The following is an 18,606-nucleotide window of genomic DNA, read 5'->3' on the forward strand; positions in this document are numbered from 1 at the left end:
ACATCTGAGACCACTCCCTACAAATAACTTCAGTAAAATGGAAATGACACTCACTTCTCCCTAAGTAGCAGCATCCATCATAAAATCCTTAAAGTATTCTAGTGAAGTTTTTCAAAGTGTATTCATGTGAGTTGAGTTGTACCTCAAATTATTTGTGTAATCAATCTCTTATCAGTGGAACATTTCCAGGCTGGCTAAAATATGCCTAAGTTAAGCCTCTGTACAAGAAGAGCGTTAAAGAGATACTATCAAATTATTGACCATTTTCACTTTTGCTGGCGTCTTCAAAAATATTTGAAAAGGTTGTGTCTAAGCATCTTCTTAAGCATCCGACTGCAAACAATATATCATCCAAGTCACAGTTTGGGTTCCTTATGCTTACTGATACAGAGAAGGGTATTTGCACATACAGTGGGAATAATTCATAAGAAAACAAGTTAGAGGCTACTGGCATTCTCTGTGACCTGTCAAAAGCCCTTGACTATGAATTACAGCTTTCTCTCAAGAGAATTAGAATATTGTGATGTCACTGGCAGTGCTGCAAAATGGTTAGAGTCTGACCTAACTAAAAGGAAACAAGGGTGTCACTGCAAATACATGCAGAGTAAGCAAATAGTCTTCGTCTGATTGGGAAGTAATTACATGTGGTGCTCCTCAAGGTTCCATCTTGAATCTGTTGTTTATTCCTGTCTACAGTAATGACCTCATCTGTTAAATTGCCAGATGCTAAGTTTGTTTTGTTGGCACATGAGAAAAAAAACTTGCTTACTTCATTTGCTTTCATATTTTGAGGTACCTCGTCAAACCGAGCAAAGTTTTTAGACTGCAGAAGCATGTAATAAGACTCAATTGTGTTGTAAATTCCATATAATCATGTACAAATCTGAGCAAGGAAGTGGGTATTCTAACCAATGCTTCAGTATATTTATCCCTTAAATTGGTTGCAAATAACATGTTTATTTCCAGACAATAGCTCAGCACATAGTAAAATACTAGGAACAATAAGACTTAAAATTGCTTACCTTGGTCCAAAGAGGAGTCCAGTTTACGGGAACACACATTTTCAATAAATTTCCAGCTACCATTAAAAAGTTTGTTTCAGAAACTGCACAGTTTAAACAGAGTTTGAAAGATTTTTAGGCAGGCAGCTCCTCTATAAATGAATATCTTAACAGGGACTGTTAGACCAGCTTAAGTAAAAATGTCTTAGATTTGGTTTTACAACAGTTAAGATTAGGTGTTGTGTGTATGATAAATTTGTTAAAAGTGCATAACTGTTTCATTCTGAGTGTATTAATTCTGTAAACGTTGGCAGTCCCAGTTTATCTGTTATGTATTCACATATCTTTAAAGTATCCTGACATGTGATCAGGGAAGTGTTATATTCAGATGGTCTTTGTTTTTTATGTTGTACTTTGACATATTCCATATCCAAGAAACCCATCTCATTTTTGGGTCTATAGAATGAGAACTGAATCTAATGTAGTAAAATACATCTGAGGATGTTAAACATGGCTTCAGTTATCAGCATAGATGTGTAGCCGTTTCAGTTGCTAAGATGAGTACTTAAAGATACCAGTGATATTTATTATGGGTTTATTATGTTGATCATACCTGTGTACACCCAATTCAATTGATAATCAACTCGTATGGCTATAATTTATATGTAAAATATTGTCAGGATAGAACAATTGTCATATCCAATCGCTCAATGAACACTATTTTTATGTCAGGTCTTTCGTTCCACTGTTGAATCTTCGAATTGTGTGTAATGAACTGGCAAGAGCTACAGACAGTGCCATGATATACAGCCAAGCATTTTAAATGCATGTTGAATCAGAGCTTGAAGATGATACTCATTAGTTAAAAAACCTTTGTTGAATTTGTATACCGTTACTTTAATATTTCCATTCCCCTCAAAACATTGGTAATACAAATCACAGTAAGGATTGTACACTAAATTAATTCCTCTGCAACAGGAACAACACCCCTTTAAACATACATCTGCAAGTCGTGGTTTCACCTTCTACAATACTTCACTCCCGGTCTCACTCCCTTCCCAAGGACTGCACACTTTTCATGTCTTTACATATACTGTTACATCAGTGTGCAAATTTTAGTCTTTGTATTTTATCCTTGCTACCTTCAGAATTTCCTAGTGTATAGTCCAGCCAACAGTGTCAAAAGCTTTCTCTATATCCTCTTGTAAGATTTTTCATAGGACCAATACTGCCTCACGTATTGCTACTTTTTCCCAGATACCAAAGTAATGTTTCCTGAGGTCAGTTGGCACCTACCAGTTTGTCCACTATTCTTTACTTAATTTGTGTCAAACTACAACCATGACTTGCCACACTGATAGTTCTGTAATATTTCCAACTTTCAGTGCCTGGTTTTCTTGGAATAGGAATTATTACTTCCTTCTGAAACTTGAAGGTTTTTCACTTGTCTCTTATCTTGCATATCACATGAAATAGTTCGACTTGGCTGTCTGTCTGAAGGATCTCCACAAATGTGAGGGAATGTCTACTCCAGGTGCCTTGTTTGGGTGCAGGTCTTTCATCACCCTGTGAAATTATTCTCTTAGTCTATCTCCCACCTAGTCTTCATCTGTCTCTTATAATATTGTACTCTAATTTCTCTTGTTATAGTAAACAGTTTAAGTAAGAGCCCGTATTTACTCTTTTGATGAATTTTATACACAATCTAATGTACCTTAGGGTAAAGGTAAGTTAAACAATCCCCATTCTTACTGCTACAATAAAAATATTCAGAAAGAATATGTACAATCTGAATGCCTTGACACAGTGTATTTTTTGGAAAGTGGTCCATACATGAAGGTAGTTACCAGTCCTTTGTGTATTTAATAAAGTTTTTCCTGCTCTGTTCATATAACACTAAGGTTTTTGGTTAGTCTATCTCTACAATAGGATGCAGCTGGCTGAAATATCCAGAAAGGATATGGAAATAACTTAATCCAACAAAAGTGACTGCTTATGGCAACCTTTATACTTTTGGGGAACCCTGCCTCCTTTTCACGAGTTTGTAAATGACTTTTTTCTTAATCTTCCTTAATGTGGCACAAATCAACTCTTCCATCACAACAGTTACCAGCAACAACAGAGTGAAACTGAAATAAGGTTGTGATACATAAGGAATATCAGTCACACGTTACCTATGTGGATTTCTAGTGTTTGTAACAGAAGCCTCTTTAAGAAATTTAATAAATCTAAAAGGAAAACTTAGCAGCAGAGTCCAAAATCACATGACATTCAAGGCAAAGGTTTCTTAGTTGCATGTGAAACATACCTTGAAGAATATACTTTGCTCCTGCTGATCTAAACCACTTAAAGGGTTCAAAGTTGTACTGAAGTATCACCATTATGTAGTACTACTACTGAATGCAGCCTGTTTTGTCGGCTTTGGTGAATAATAGTCAGTAAAAACCTTACTAATTTATATGAAGCTGGTATCTGTACAGATACCATTGGTGATCTTGCAGCTCTCTAAGAATGAAATTATAATGAAATCCAGACCTTTAGCTGCTTACAGGTGTTGATAATTAGGTATATTCTGCACACAATTTCTGATCTGTTATTGCCACATTTCCCATGAAATGATAATATCTTACACACACACACACACACACACACACACAACTCAGGTCACCAAGCTACAGAATAATTATACAGAAACAAAAAAATATAAATATCAATCTATTTTATTGGGCATTTACATATTATTACACCTTACTACAATCAACATTAAAAATATTACATGAACATAAATCCATCTGCCACACAGCAAAAAATAAGCTTAAATGGATAATTCAAAATTTAACTTGACACAGAATAGCCTTAAAAATTGAAATTGTATCAAGTGTCATCAGTGAAGAACTAAACATTTTTAAGTGTTGACACATGAACTGCAATCCACCATAATGGGTTACAAATACTCAGTTTAAGAATATAAAACATTTCTCCAACCACAGTTTTACTTCACTTTGCTCATACTGGAAGGAAATCCTAGGTTTACCACCTGACAGTGGATCAATACTGTGGCTATGGCAATCTCTTCCACAGTCACCAACTGAGGAACTGTTTATAGTTTGTACAGAAAATTTGAAAACTGTTTTTCATATCAATCAGGACACTCATTTCTAAAGCACCTCCTTTAACTGTCTCAAAGACAGCTGAAACACTATCTCTCTGCTTCTCGAGCAAATCAGCACACACACATGCTAACAATAGCTTGTAAAGGAAATACAAATTCAGGTGCACGATGGAATGACATCATACAGCCAATAATTTGGCTCTAGATACATTTATTGATAATTTCACTGGGACACACATACCAGGTCTAATGAATACTACATTTTACCCCACTGAAAAAAATTATATTCACACATATTGGACCTTGTAACGTACAAATAAAGCATTGTTTGACGAGACTAGATTGCAGAATCATGCTGACGAGTGGCACAAGGAATAAAGCAATCACATGATTTATTACAAACATGGTATAGCTGCCAATGGAGGAGTGAAACCATCACTTTTTTCTGTCAGAGCTGTTAGCAAAGAGATCTTTTGAAGAAGTACAGGGATAGTTGTTATATGCAACATACAAAGCAACAACACATGATATGCCTTTATTTTTTATAGCTGTAAAGAGTAATGTGGATTATTTGGTTTTCTTTTTCATTCAAGTTGAAAATGTGAGATCCATTCATGAAGCACTAGCCATTTTCAAGGATTGTAATCCCACCTACTGGGTTACTGATTTCTTATAATCTGAGACAAACGCAACTGATCAAGCATATCCTCAGACAAAAGTTTACTTGTGCCTTTTCAGTCAAACAGGTTTGAGGAAGATGGCTGAATAAATACCAAATGACATGAAGAGATTTCTGGGCATGTGGCAAGAAATTTCAGAATCACCAACAGAGAATTTACAGATCATACAGAAGAGATAGTGAGGCTTCTCAGAGAAACGAATATGCATCACCGTACGTTTAACAGCAGTGGCTATTGATACATGAAAAGTGAGTGGAAGCTTATGAGGACAAGGGCAATTTTGATACCATTGACATTACAAGTGGAGTTGACGCCATGAACAAGATTGTAAACATTTTTTTTCCTAAAATGGAACAAAGATGGGACCTTCAATGGGGCTACTAGGGATATAAGAAATCAATTTCTTCCAAGCCTAATTAGAAAGTACTGTCTGCAGAATTCTGCCATCAAATCATAACAGACACGTTCCACTGTTTTTTCATTTTTTTTTTAAAAAAAAGCAAGTTTGTGAAACATGTCATGCAGTGATATGCACCAGGGAAAGTTGAATTAACTGCAAGATTAGTGAATGTGAACTTGGACAATGTTTTGTATGGAGAGTACAATGTTCAAAGACTAATTATGTTGTAAGCTTTGCTCTACCAAACTGCGCATGTGAAGATTTTGAGATATATAAATACCCATGCAAGCATTTCTGTGCAATCTTTATTTTCTATCCAGAGTGGGGTTTTGATAAAATACCAGAAAGCTGCAGGAATAGCCCATTAATCTGTCTTCACGAGATGTACAGGTTTGGTTTCAGAAGTGTGTCCGCAGTAATTTCACACGAAGACAGTAGCAATGAGGACACAGTTGAGGAAACACATATAGAGCATCACACTGATACCGTAATCATTTCTTTGCAGCAATTTGAAGTGAAGGTGTTGTTCAAACAGGTTTATCATCTCACATACAACTGTATCAACAGTGAAACATTATGAAAAGTACTTGAATCACTCAGCAACTGTGTGCCAGATTTGCAGTTAGCAAACCCTGAAATTTGTGGTCTCCCCACAGCTGTGCCATCAAATTCCCACCAATAATATTAAGTAAGATGCCATTACTTTTACAGGGCCTGGCATAAAGACCCATCTCATTGTAATGTTCCTATATTTGTGCCTTAATGGATAATTAACTACTAAGGAATAGATCACATGGAGGTAATAGCATTCCATTTGAAGGATCAAACAATAAGAGCTACCTAAAAAATACAAATAAGGGAGATCTTTATGCCAAGTTCTGTAAGCAAACTTTGTCACACATTTGAATTTTTAAGTAGCAGTAGTGAAAAATATTTCTCTGTGGAAAGTTAATAAGGTAGTTATATTGACCGTGATTTGTATTTCCTTTACCCAAGCAACAATGTCTGCTTCTCATTACAAGAAATTCTTGGATTGTTGAGAAACTGTTCAAAAATTACAATCAAGTTGCAAACATTTATGTGCCACAACAAATGGCAGTTTGATACACACGTGAAATACTATATGGATTGTTTTCGTTCAGGAATACTATCAATCTTCCAAGATATCCTTGGAATATAACAGTCTTGATGCAATCTGGTGTGAATTTTCCCATGGACTGAAGGCCAGAAATCCATCATAACTGAACCTAACAAATAAATTAACAACAAGTAATTGAGTTATGCAACATGAAGACAACTGATACACATGTTTTCAAGGCACAATTCCAAAATTTAGTACTCACTTCTTTTGGTGCCCAATGACATTGCTCACCAGCTGCAATGCCCAGAACTACTTTACAACTGAATTTAATAAACATTACTGGTATTCCAGTAACAGTAATTGCTTCTGTGTGGCATCTGCAGTAACTCTGCAAAGTTATTAAGAACATTAGAACCAAGGTGGTAGATATCCAATATGTAAGTAACTGATACACATTAAGCTTCCAAAGCAAATAAAAAAAGTCAATACTTACTTCATTTGGTCCCAATGACATTGCTGACCAGATACCACATCAAGGAACACCATACTCTTCTGTCAGAGTGATACTGGGCAATCTCATGTTCATTAACAGGGCAGTCTATCTTTTTCTCTGTTTCACGTGAATCACTAGACATGTATTGAAGCAAGTGAGAGCAAGTGCATTCTTACTTGGAAAAAGAAATGCAAAATCTTTCCTCCATCAGTCATACGACATCTCAATGCCACTAAGATATATCTTATTTATTTTTTCCACCTTTTCAATTCTCAACATTGTCCCATATTTGAATTAACCTAATTTAAAGTTAAAATCTTTTACTACATATTTTAAAAAGTTTGCAAGTTCTACATTACCATCTAGTTTAATTCCTCAGAAAAATCTTTTCTCTGATGAACAACGAAAAATCCAGGATGGAATGTAACAATATTATGAAAAGGATAGTTGTTGCTGCTCACCAAATGGTGAAGATGCTGAGTCACAGAAAGGCACAACAAAAAGACTGTCGGACTTATCTTTCGGGCAACAAGGGCCTTTTCAAAAGCGCGCGCGCACACCACTCACTCACAAACACACACACAAATGTAGCAACTATCCTTTTTACAATATTTTATCTACTGCTACTTCGAAATTCAAATGTGCAACAAAGTTTAAAAGCAGAGACCAACATAAAGACCTCATAGCATTCCATCTCGAGGATCAGAAATGACGGAGCTTATTTGTATTTTACATAGACAAAGAGCTATCTAAAATTCAAATAAACCGTCATTTCTTACCCTTCAAATGGGAAGTTATAATGTGTTTAAGACAGATCTTGTAAGGCTTTTGGCATCGTTCTTCGCTATTGTTTGGAAGTTGATGGCATTGCCAATGGGAGACCACCAACTTCAGGATTTGCTAATTGCAAATCTTGCACACAGTTGCTCAGTGATTCAAGTACTTTTTGTAATGTTTCACTGTTGCTGCAGTTGTATGTGAGATTATAAATCTGTTTACACAGCTCCCTTGCTTCAAACTGCTGCAAAGGAATATTCTGGGTTTGAACAACACCATCTGTATTTGCTGCCTCGACAGCCTCCTCAACCTCGACAGCCTCCTCAACCTCGACAGCCTCCTCAACCTCGACAGCCTCCTCAGCTGCTTCAACTGCCTCCTCAACAGCTTCGTCACTACTACTGCCTTCATACGAAATTACTGAAGAGCCACTTCTAAAGCCCACCCCATACATTTCATCAAGACAGATTAATGGACTAGTCTTATAACTTTCTGGCATTTTATCAAAACCCCACTCTGGGTAAAAAATAAAGATTGCACAGAAATGCTTGCATGGGTATTTATATCTCCGAAAATCTTCACATGTGCAATCTGGTATATCAAAGTTTACAACATAATTACGTTTTTGGACTTTGCACTCTCCACACAAAATGAACCATCCGATCTCCTACTCACTGATCTTGCAGTTAACTCAACTTTTGCCGATGCATATCGCTGCATGACATGTTTCACAAACTTGTTTGTTTTTTTATGCAAAAACAGTGGAACATCTTTGTTATAAGCTTTGATGGCAGAATTCTGCAGACAGTACTTTCTAATTAGGCTTGGAAGAAACTGGTTTATTATAACCTTAGTAACCCCAGTTAAGGTCCTGTCTGAATTGTGTTTTAGGAAAAAATGTTTTACAATCTTGTTCATGGCTTCAACTCCATTTGTAGTGTCAATAGTTGCAAATCTGCCCTTGTCCTCATACGCTTTCACCCATCTTTCACATACCGTTAGCCATTGCTGTTGAAAGTATGGCCATGCACGCTCGTTTCTCCGAGAAACCTCATGCGTTCGCAACTCTTCTACGCGATCTCTAAATTCTCTCTCTGTTGGTGATTCTGAAATTTCTTGCCACATATCCAGAAATGTCTTCATGTCATTTGGTACACGTAGATTATCCTTTTTTTTCAACCATCTTCCCCATGCCTGTTTTCGATGGAAAAGGCACAAGTAAACTTTTGTCTGAGGGAATGCTTGCTCAATTGCATTTATCTCTGACTCCGAGAAATCAGTAACCCAATAGAGGGGATTCCAATCCTTGTTCCAGTCCTTGAAAATGTCTAGTGCTTCATGAATGGATCTTGCATTTTCAATCTGAATGAAAAAAAAAAAAACCGACAACCAAGTAGCCCACATTACTCTTCACAGCTATAAAAAATAAAGGAATATCATATGTTGTTGTTTTGTATGTTGCATCTAACAAACAACTACCCCCACACTTCTTCAAAAGATCTCTCTGCCAACTGCTCTGATAGCAAAAAAGTAATGGTTTCACTTCTCCATTGGCTCCCGTACAATGTCTATAATAAATCATGTGATTGCTCGAGTCTTTGTGCCACTCATCAACCTGATTCTGCAGTCTAGTCTCGTCAAACAATACTTTATTTGTACCATAAAGGGTCCGATAAATGTGACTGTAAATAGTTTTCTCTGTGGGGTAAAAGGTAGTATTCATTTGACCTGGTATGTGTGTCCCAGTGAAATTGATTTCAACAAATCTGTCTAAGGCCAACTTAATGACTTTGAGAGATGTCATGCCACTGAGTACTAAGTTTTTGATTTCCTTTACAAGTGAAGGATGTATGTACCCACTTGCTTCAACACTTTCAGTAGCATGTGTGTGTGCACTTGCTGGGGAAGCAGTCAAATAATAACGTAGATAGCTCTTAGGCGGGCATGGCAATGCCAAATCTTTCTGTAGACTTGCAAGAACCTGTAAGACAAAAATGTATCAATTATTTAATTAAGAGCATTAAAAACAACAGATTTTAAAGTATACCGTCAACTGATCATGTAAAATTTTCTCCAAGCAGAACCCAAACTGGATACTTACTTTTGCCTTGGTATCCCTGTGTTCAGTTGCTGAGTGCATACTGTAATCAGGATACACCCTTATACACTTCATATTTAAAGTTGCTGGGCAGTTGGATTTTCTAGTATCCATGATCCTCAATCTCTTGTGAGGAATCACATGGTCTTCCTAAAGAGGGTAAAGAACTACTATAAAATTTATTTAATAAACTTTCCCTGTAACGAACTTGTTTTATGGAAAGTAAGTATATCTTAACACAGCATGATATTACCAAGTGCTCAGGTACACTAGACTCTTTACTTTTATAGTATTTTGGCCCCAAAACACAGTGCCTCGACCACACACTCTCCACTGCAAATGCACAACCAAAAAAGGGGATAGGGACATGTCCCTGCATTTGCTTGAAGAAATGCTTTGTTTTACCTGGAACAGTTAATATATTTCTCACAGACAAAAAAACATTGTTATTGTTAAATAATTCACATATGTTATTGTTAATTAACTAAATACAATGTGAGAAAACATTTCATTCATTTGACAGTTATTGTCAAAGTTCTGAACTGATGGAAGCAGATTGTCTATCTACTTTACATAGTACTGGAGCAAAATTTTACAGGATGTCACACCTATTGTATCTAGCAAAGAAATGGAACTGTTTGCCATGTGCAATGAGGATACCATACTGATTTCGGGCAACTGAAGTGCTTTATTGTGGTTCCAATAAATGTGGAATTAATATTCTTTGTAAACAAAGGAGATGTGAAGAACACTTATGTAGAAAAATGTAATTACTATAAATGTGGAATTACAAAAAATAAACTTAACTCGGAAGACAATAAAGCTAAACATGCCTGTCAATAGGTGCAATGAGCTGACTACTGTTTTACATATCAACACCACAATTATCAAAAACCATAGAAACCATTTCAACATGAACACAGCAGTATAGATTCATTAAAATTATTTGTTAGTTGGTATCTGTCACTTGTTGCTAAAGTGTTGGCACACCGGCTGCTGCTGTATTATAGGCAACAAACAGAGCAGGTCACTCAGCAAGTGCTGTTCAATTTAATTTTCATGTTAAAAAAAGTAGGTTTAGCTCAGTAGAGGCAGAGCACAGGTTGGGATTATGAAAGGATGGGAGACGTATACATGTAACTCTGTGCAGTGTTGGAAGTGGCCATTATGAAATAACATGAATATGGCATGCTCTGCTGACAACTGGTTTTGGAGTGACCAATGGCATAACTGTGGCAGATACGACATTTTATAGCCCAGAATTTAAACTCATTTGATAACCTAACCATAACATGATGTGCAATATATCCTAGAAAATGGCTGTCAGCATTCTACAGAAGAACTGTTAATCATACTTTGTTCACAACAATTAATACACTGACCACGGGCAGTCGCAGCAGAGCCTCACACCTAATGCTGTTGCCTGGCCTGGCTTGATGGTGAAACATCCAACACTAAGCATGTGGCAGGAAACTAGCTGAAGCTATGCTCTATAAGCAAACTCAAGAAAAAAAAAATTGTATTTCAATGCTAAAAGCAAACTAATTTCTTCCTTTCATTAATTATGGCACCTGAAACTGTCCTCACACAAGCTGCATGGACTGCCAAATTACCAACTAATGAGCAGTCCTGGTTTGTATTCAGTTACAGGTTATAGGTGACAAGCCGATTTCAAATGAAATAATGATATGAAGAAGAAATATAAGGAATCAAAAAGTAAATACAATGTCGAAAATGACACAGCAGAGTGTTAGAAATAAAACTGCATCCAAACCTATTAACTAAATAAAAATAATGAAGTAATTTTGATAATATTTTGGTATAAAAAATATGAAAGAATCTGTCAAGACTCAAATCCACAACTTTATATGGATCAGGAATGTTTCTTATCCGTTGCAATATGCCACCACTCTACATTACACTAATGTAAGATTATTTGGTCCCAACGATCATGTGCTACCTTCAACCAGATCAGCCTTTCACATTATGTTACGATGTGAAAGCTAGCTCTAGCACCATAAAGATATTGTAAGGATACATAGTTATGCCTACTGTCTGAAAATGTTGTTTAAGGCCAATCTTGTTGAAGGCAGCAAATGATTGCATGGCGTTCAAACACATCAAGAAAGGAAGTCAGACAAGAAAATGGAAGTGGATTGATCAGCTGTTGTGGCAGTCAGGAAATGGCGAACAGAGATAGTTTGGACCTGACGCATTCAGCACTCTGGAGGAAACCAGCTCCGACAGGAATTGTCAACCAACTAATAATTTTAATCGGCCTATTATCAAATGCAAGTGTGTAAAAATTACTGAGTGTATGGCTGTGAAAATGGATAAATGACAAACAAGTCAACACAGAGGAAAATAATTAATACAATTCTGCCTTGCATATCACAACAACTATTAACAATAACAAAAACAGTCAATTCCATCAATTGTTAGTGCAGCTTAGAAAGAAATGTCCATTTAAAGTAGCCTATATATACTATCCATAATTCCAGCAAACTAAGTTCTTCCTTCAAGTATACATATATGAACTAAAATGGTAAAACACAGAAAGTAATTAATGCAGCAGTTCACTTACTTTTCATAACATCTGAAGAAGGCTCTTTAAAACAACTACTTCTCACGCAGTATGAAAACCCCACAGTTTTCAGCTGATCGAGAAGTGTTTCCACCTGAGAATAAAGTGACCAGTAGCATAAACTGAGGGTAACTACACTTAAGGTTAACTGGGAAACATGAATGAAGAGGGAAATTTTAGGCTTTACAAAATTCAGTTATTTAATGTACACAGCCTTTCATCACATCTGATGTTTTTGACAGCTAAGGTAAGTAAGTGTTATGTTATTAATCATGGATGAGTTAACAAAATTCGGAGTTCATTTGTTTGCTCTTTTGCTTTTATTCCATTGTTATGCACTGACCACAAATTATGTTACTGTTGACTTCAGTTAAAACTGTGATCATAAAATGTTCTTTCAGTTGTGATTATGATGATGAAAAATATTTTCCAAGTGCACATGAAGTTTAATGACCTAGTTTTGGGGTTAACTGATCAGTGCTTCAGTTAACCTCATTTCAAGCACGCCTTGCCTTATGTCAACAAAAGCTTTATTAAGCATTATAATTATGCATACTAAGAATTCCAGGTTGTATATACTAAGAATAAGACAATCACCAATCAAAACTATCCAGTACAAAAGTTGAAACTGGTTACTCATCCATGAAAAAGTTTTTGTAAAAATTACAAAATGATTTCTCTCCTACAATTGAAGAATATCAGTTTTCGGCTGTCAAACTCTTAACAAAAGTGGAAGAAAGACCTCTGACTACATTACTTCAATACAACATCCATTAAGCTTAATCACAAAATCTGCAAGCATCTTGGCACATTAATTTGCAAAGGGATTGAAATCTGTGACAAAGACCTGGGAAAGAGAGCATGATATGACGAATTGCTCACAGAATTCATGAAACTTCCATTACGTACATGAGACACTCCCCTCAAGGACCACAACTTATGATTCTGCATAATCATCATATGAAAAAAAAAACTGCATAATTTTGCATACTCTGCCACATCATACAAGCCATAAGCTATGACTTCTTGTCTTGAAGTCTTACTTAAGTTATTGTATGATACAGGAAATTATCTAATGACAAATAGAGCAAAATCAATCACGATCTGGGCTGGTTAGCCAGAATTCCTCCTTATCACCAACAGAAATAATACAGCACTTTTAAGGCTTATTTGACTGATGCACTCCAAACTTAAAAATAATTTGCCATCTATTTCTACTATTGGTATTCCTGACAAGGTTATAGATGCAGACCTCAACATTTCTCCTCCTCGAGAAGTCAACACTATCCAGTAGAAGAACTGAGATAATATCTCCAGAAGACATTTTGCCTCATCCCAAGTCCTATGTTGTGAGACGAAAAACTAAGAAAAATAAATAAATGACTTAATAACTCACTCCCATCATCATTATCTCCAGTAAAAGCCAGATCAATAGAAGAAATTAAAATAAAATCTAGCAGGGCAATAAGAAGAGTGTAGATGTGAAAGAACACCTGTAAGAGAAGTTTAACTTTGAGGGCTTCAAAGTGTCATAACGTTCTATACCCTATGAGAACCCATATTCACCAACGAGTATTTCTAAAGACTAAAACAGCTTACATTATCATCAAAATTTCAGTGTGGTGCTGAGAAAATTTTAGATCCTGACAGACTGTCTACCAATATAATCCAGGAATCCCAATAGAGTTCCAACATTATCCACACATACTTAAGCAGCCACCTAAGCAGTGGTAATAATTGAAACATCGTAACATGTATTAATTAAGCGGACAGTTATTACTGAGCAATGGTATCCTGAACAAAAAGCTCTCACTCAGCATCCATCAACAATACACCTTTGCTCAGAATTCAGTAGGGAGGCCAAACGTGGTCATGTTGCAACATTTGCATAAAGTGGCATTCATTACAGTGCTATTGATGAAAAAAGTTGTTTCATAGTTGATGTCACTGACCTTGCTGAAACTTTGGTGAGAAACTAAGGATCTTACAGTCATTTGAATTACAGAGCTCCATATCCCTGCATAGACAGTTTTCTAGCTAATCTCTGAATTCAGTACCTCAATGAAATTCAGCTCAGTGCCAGCACAAAGAAAACAGCAGTAATGGATTTGTGCAATTATGCACTGGAGCTGATAGTGCAATTAGAAAGAACTACGTAAAATTCCTGGGAAAATGCAGGATACATTTATGTGGAATACAGAGCCCACGCTCTGGCAATGACATTAGCTGCAAATATACTGCTTTTTATTTTCCTTTTGCATGATTGTTCCCAGGCCCTGAGTCCCATTTTCATGTGTGTGTCTTCTAAATTATGCCATTTACTCGAGACGACGTTTGCGCTTGACCTGCTGCAATGTTCAGTTTCTCTTATTGTAATACATAGATGACTAACTCACAAACGGCGAATTTTGAAACAAAGTTGCCATTAACTTCCTAAACACCGATCATTAATTACAATATTCCACGTGTATATGTTACAGTAAAACTCACTTAAAAATTGGAATCAGATCGCGGAAAGCGACATATAAAATTTATTAAAATGAAATCTTAATTGGCAGCAGAAAAAAAGTTATTTTCGAAGGCGCATATTTTTGCCAGCAAATTCTAACATAAAATTATTATTACCTCCTCCAACGAATTACAATAGCCTGAAATCAGGCCATCCTCCGAAACTCTGAAATCTTTCAGCGCGTCACGAAAGATGTTTTCATACACCTGAGACATTTTGATCGATAGCGAAAACACAACCACTCAATATACACGGTCAGTATGACAGTGAAGAACAAAGCAGACCTTTTCCCGCTAACTCGATTCGACCACAGATCTCGATCAGTCGACAAGTGAGCAGCGCGTTTGCGTATACGTCATTTTGACGTCACTTCCGAGTGGTTTTGGACCACAATGATGTGTCTGTTAGGCTTCCCGACCTGCATACCGCACCGCTGTTTATACGCAGCCACAGCAGCGCCTGCCACGACCCGGACAGCGAAGACGGCAACCCGCCCAGCAACCCCCCACCCTGCGCTTCACCGTCCGCCTCTCATCAAAACACAGAGGCGACAGCTGTTACAGGCCACGCCGCGCGTGCGCGCGCAACGATTCATTCGTGCAGTGAAACCATAGTCAATGGAACCCCGCCGGCTGTTGCACAGCGCAGCTCCGCGGACAACACAGCAGCTTTCACTGAACTACCGTTCAATGATAACGTGTTTCAGGTTAGTTCCCTTTCATACTTACCGCGCACCGACGATAACGTCGCGCCTTCCTGCGTCCCTCCACGTATTTCTGCCACACCTATTCACAAAATCAAGGCCATTACTATGGGCGTCCGTCACCGGCTTAACACAACTGAGGGACCACCTGTCCGTTCACGCCCCCATCGCCTCAATGCAAAAAAACTTACCGCTGCCAAATAATGTATTAATGAACTTTTACACTTGGGTATAGTCCGCCCCAATACATGTCGTTCCCAAAAAGGACAATTCCTTTCTACTCTGTGGAATCTATTGGCGTCCGCAGCTCGTGGTCTCGCGGTTGCGTTCTCGCTTCCCGAGCACGGGGTCCCGGGTTCGATTCCCGGCGGGCTCAGGGATTTTCTCTGCCTCGTGATGACTGGGTGTTGTGTGATGTGCTTAGGTTAGTTAGGTTTAAGTAGTTCTAAGTTCTAGGGGACTGATGACCATAGCTGCTAAGTCTCATAGTGCTCAGAGCCATTTGAACCATAGACTATAGGCGTTTGAACGCCAGAACAATACTAGATAACTACCCTGTCCCACACCTCCACGACTTTTCACAATCCATGTTCGGTGCCAACTTTTTCTCTGTGTTAGACTGCAAAAAGGCATACCATCAGATTCCGATGCACCCAGAAGATATCCCCAAAACCGCTATCATCACCCCATTTGGACTCTATGAATATTTGTTTATGCCTTATGGATTGAAGAATGCCGCTCAGACCTGGCAAAGACTCATTGACACCATTCTACGTGGCCTTAATTGTTGCTATGCCTACCTAGACGACATTATTATTTTCTCCACAACTGCAGAGGAACACAAACAACACCTCCAACAGCTCTTTGGTAGATTGGCACGACACGGAGTTGAGATTAATCATGACAAATCCCAACTGTAGAAGCTAGAGGTTATTTTCCTGGGACATTTGGTCAATAATGAGGGCATTCGTCCCACCTCAGATAGAGTACAACAAATACTTGACCTTCCCCTCCCTCAAACCTATAAATAGTTATGTAGATACCTCGGAATGGTAAATTTTTTTAGACTCCACATTCTACATGTGGCATCTCTTCAAGCCCCTCTCACTGTGGCCTTAAAGGGAAAGAATACCCCAGGCGACAGACACATAGAATGGGATCAGACCATGCAGCAAGCCTTCGACTCGCTTAAGTACGCCTTAGTGAACGCTATTACCCTGTCTCACCCTCACCCTGATGCCCCCTGACAATAACCACAGACGCTAGCGATAACGCCATTGGCGCAGTTTTGCAACAGACCCTACCAACAGGTACTACACCCCTGCGTTTCTTTTCAAAAAAGCTCACCGAAACGCAAAGAAAGTGGTCCGCATTTGATCGTGAACTTTACGCCATTTATGAGGCCGTAAAGTACTTTCGTACGTATATTGAAGCCCGACTTGTGGCAGTTTACACAGATCACAAGCCCCTTGTCGAGGCTCTCCGCAAACCAGCATTAGATATACTACCCAGAAGGTTCCGCCATATGGATTTAGTATTACAATATGTTTCAGACTTTCAATATATCAGGGGTAATGATAATGTTGCAGCAGACTACCTGTCACGCCTGTCCTCCCTGAAGACAGCTATTGATCATAGCCGCCTACACGAGCTCCAGCTATCCGACCTAGAGATACAGCTCCTTCTCTCTGACTCTGATACTTCCTTACAAATTGCTCTACTTCCCTTCCCTAATGATGATTGCTCTTTGTATTGTGACATTAAAACAGGTCATCCTCGTCCTATAGTCCCTAAAGCTCTTAGGAAAGACGTTTTCGACACAATCCACAATCTCGCTCACCCGAGCATTCGCGCGACTACACGCCTCATTACAGAAAGATACGTTTGGCCTAATGTAAAAAGAGATTGTAATTGGTGGGCGAGAGCATGCATACCTTAGCAGAGACCCAAAATACACAAACATACTAAGCCCCCATTAGGCAAATTTACTGTGCCCTCAGGTAGATTCTGTCATGTCCACTTGGACATTGTCAGTCCGTTACCGATATCTAACAATTTCCGTTACTTACTGACCATGATAGATCGTACCACACGTTGGGCCGAGGCTATCCCCATCGCGGACATTACGGCCGACACTGTAGCTAACGCTTTTGTCCACCATTGGCTTTCTCGTTTTGGTTGCCCTACTTCACTTACCACAGACCAGGGGAGACAATTTGAATCTAATCTGTTTAATCGCCTCTGTCAACTGTGTGGTATCAACAAATTCAGAACTACAGCCTATCATCCGCAATCTAACGGCCTAATAGAACGATGGCACCGTACCCTGAAGGTCGCTCTCATGTGTCATTCTTCCTCTTGGACTGAGGCACTCCCCTGGGTACTTTTAGGGTTGAGGACGGTTTTCAAAGAAGACCTTAAAGCGTCAGTTGCTGCGATGGTATACGGAGAAAACGTCACACTTCCGGCGGATTTTCTTGATGATCCTCCCCTACTTCCCGAGTTGGTACGACAGGTTCGACAGCATATCACCAAGTTACATTTTCTGCAACCTCGATCGCATGCTACCCATCCGGTTTTCATTCACCCACACCTCAGTGCTTGTAACTATGTGATGCTTAGAGAAGACGCCGTGCGTCCACTCCTTGCTCCACCCTACACTGGCCCATACCGCATCCTGTCACGCTCTGAAAATACTTATATGATCCTCTTTAAGAACAAACCATCTGTCATGTCCATTGAGCGATTGAAACCAGCATGGATCCTTAATGACACCAACATACATGATAATGAATCTGTTTTGCAAGAAACTTCAGAGGCCTGTCCTAACCCTTCTCCACAAGCTAATCAAACACTCTCTGCAAGTCAAGGCGCCCCTCTTCTGAACTTCACGCCTCCGAGTGCCAGCAGTAATGAACTAGTGTTTCAAGTGAACTTGAGTGACTATGATGTGGACTCTATAAAAATACAACTTGTGGACACTTTTCTTTTTTTATTTGAAATTCAAAACAATTCTGTGCCATCTGACCAGAAAGACATTAAGCTATTACAGTGCTTCAATGTGGCTCCTGGTACATCACAAAATGACATTTGAGCCTATGTAGACTCCAATAATGTTTTATTTATAAGAGTAACCCCCCCTTCTCCTTCATCTTTCCTGAATCCTCC

The 18,606-nt window shown here is 38.3% G+C and overlaps 1 protein-coding gene across 4 annotated transcripts; it reads right to left on the reverse strand.

Annotated features, from left to right (window-relative positions):
* Nucleotides 1-3,733: 3,733 nt before the first annotated feature.
* On the reverse strand, nt 3,734-15,117 carry LOC126252060 (uncharacterized). 4 transcript variants are annotated; one of them, XM_049952904.1, is made up of 8 exons: nt 14,852-15,116; nt 12,227-12,320; nt 9,896-10,047; nt 9,646-9,792; nt 7,891-9,525; nt 6,768-7,836; nt 6,537-6,662; nt 3,734-6,440 (listed from the first exon to the last, which is right to left on the reverse strand). In XM_049952904.1, the coding sequence occupies exons 1-5, from the start codon at nt 14,948-14,950 to the stop codon at nt 8,902-8,904; spliced, it is 1,116 nt and encodes a 371-aa protein (XP_049808861.1). In that variant the 5' UTR covers nt 14,951-15,116; the 3' UTR covers nt 3,734-6,440; nt 6,537-6,662; nt 6,768-7,836; nt 7,891-8,901. The 4 variants fall into 4 exon arrangements, 3 of the variants coding, with proteins under 3 accessions (XP_049808861.1, XP_049808860.1, XP_049808859.1); XM_049952903.1 differs by having other exon boundaries at nt 7,873-9,525; XM_049952902.1 differs by having other exon boundaries at nt 6,768-9,525.
* Nucleotides 15,118-18,606: the final 3,489 nt, after the last annotated feature.

This window comes from Schistocerca nitens, chromosome 4 (assembly GCF_023898315.1).
Source record: "Schistocerca nitens isolate TAMUIC-IGC-003100 chromosome 4, iqSchNite1.1, whole genome shotgun sequence".
Classification (NCBI taxonomy): domain Eukaryota; kingdom Metazoa; phylum Arthropoda; class Insecta; order Orthoptera; family Acrididae; genus Schistocerca; species Schistocerca nitens.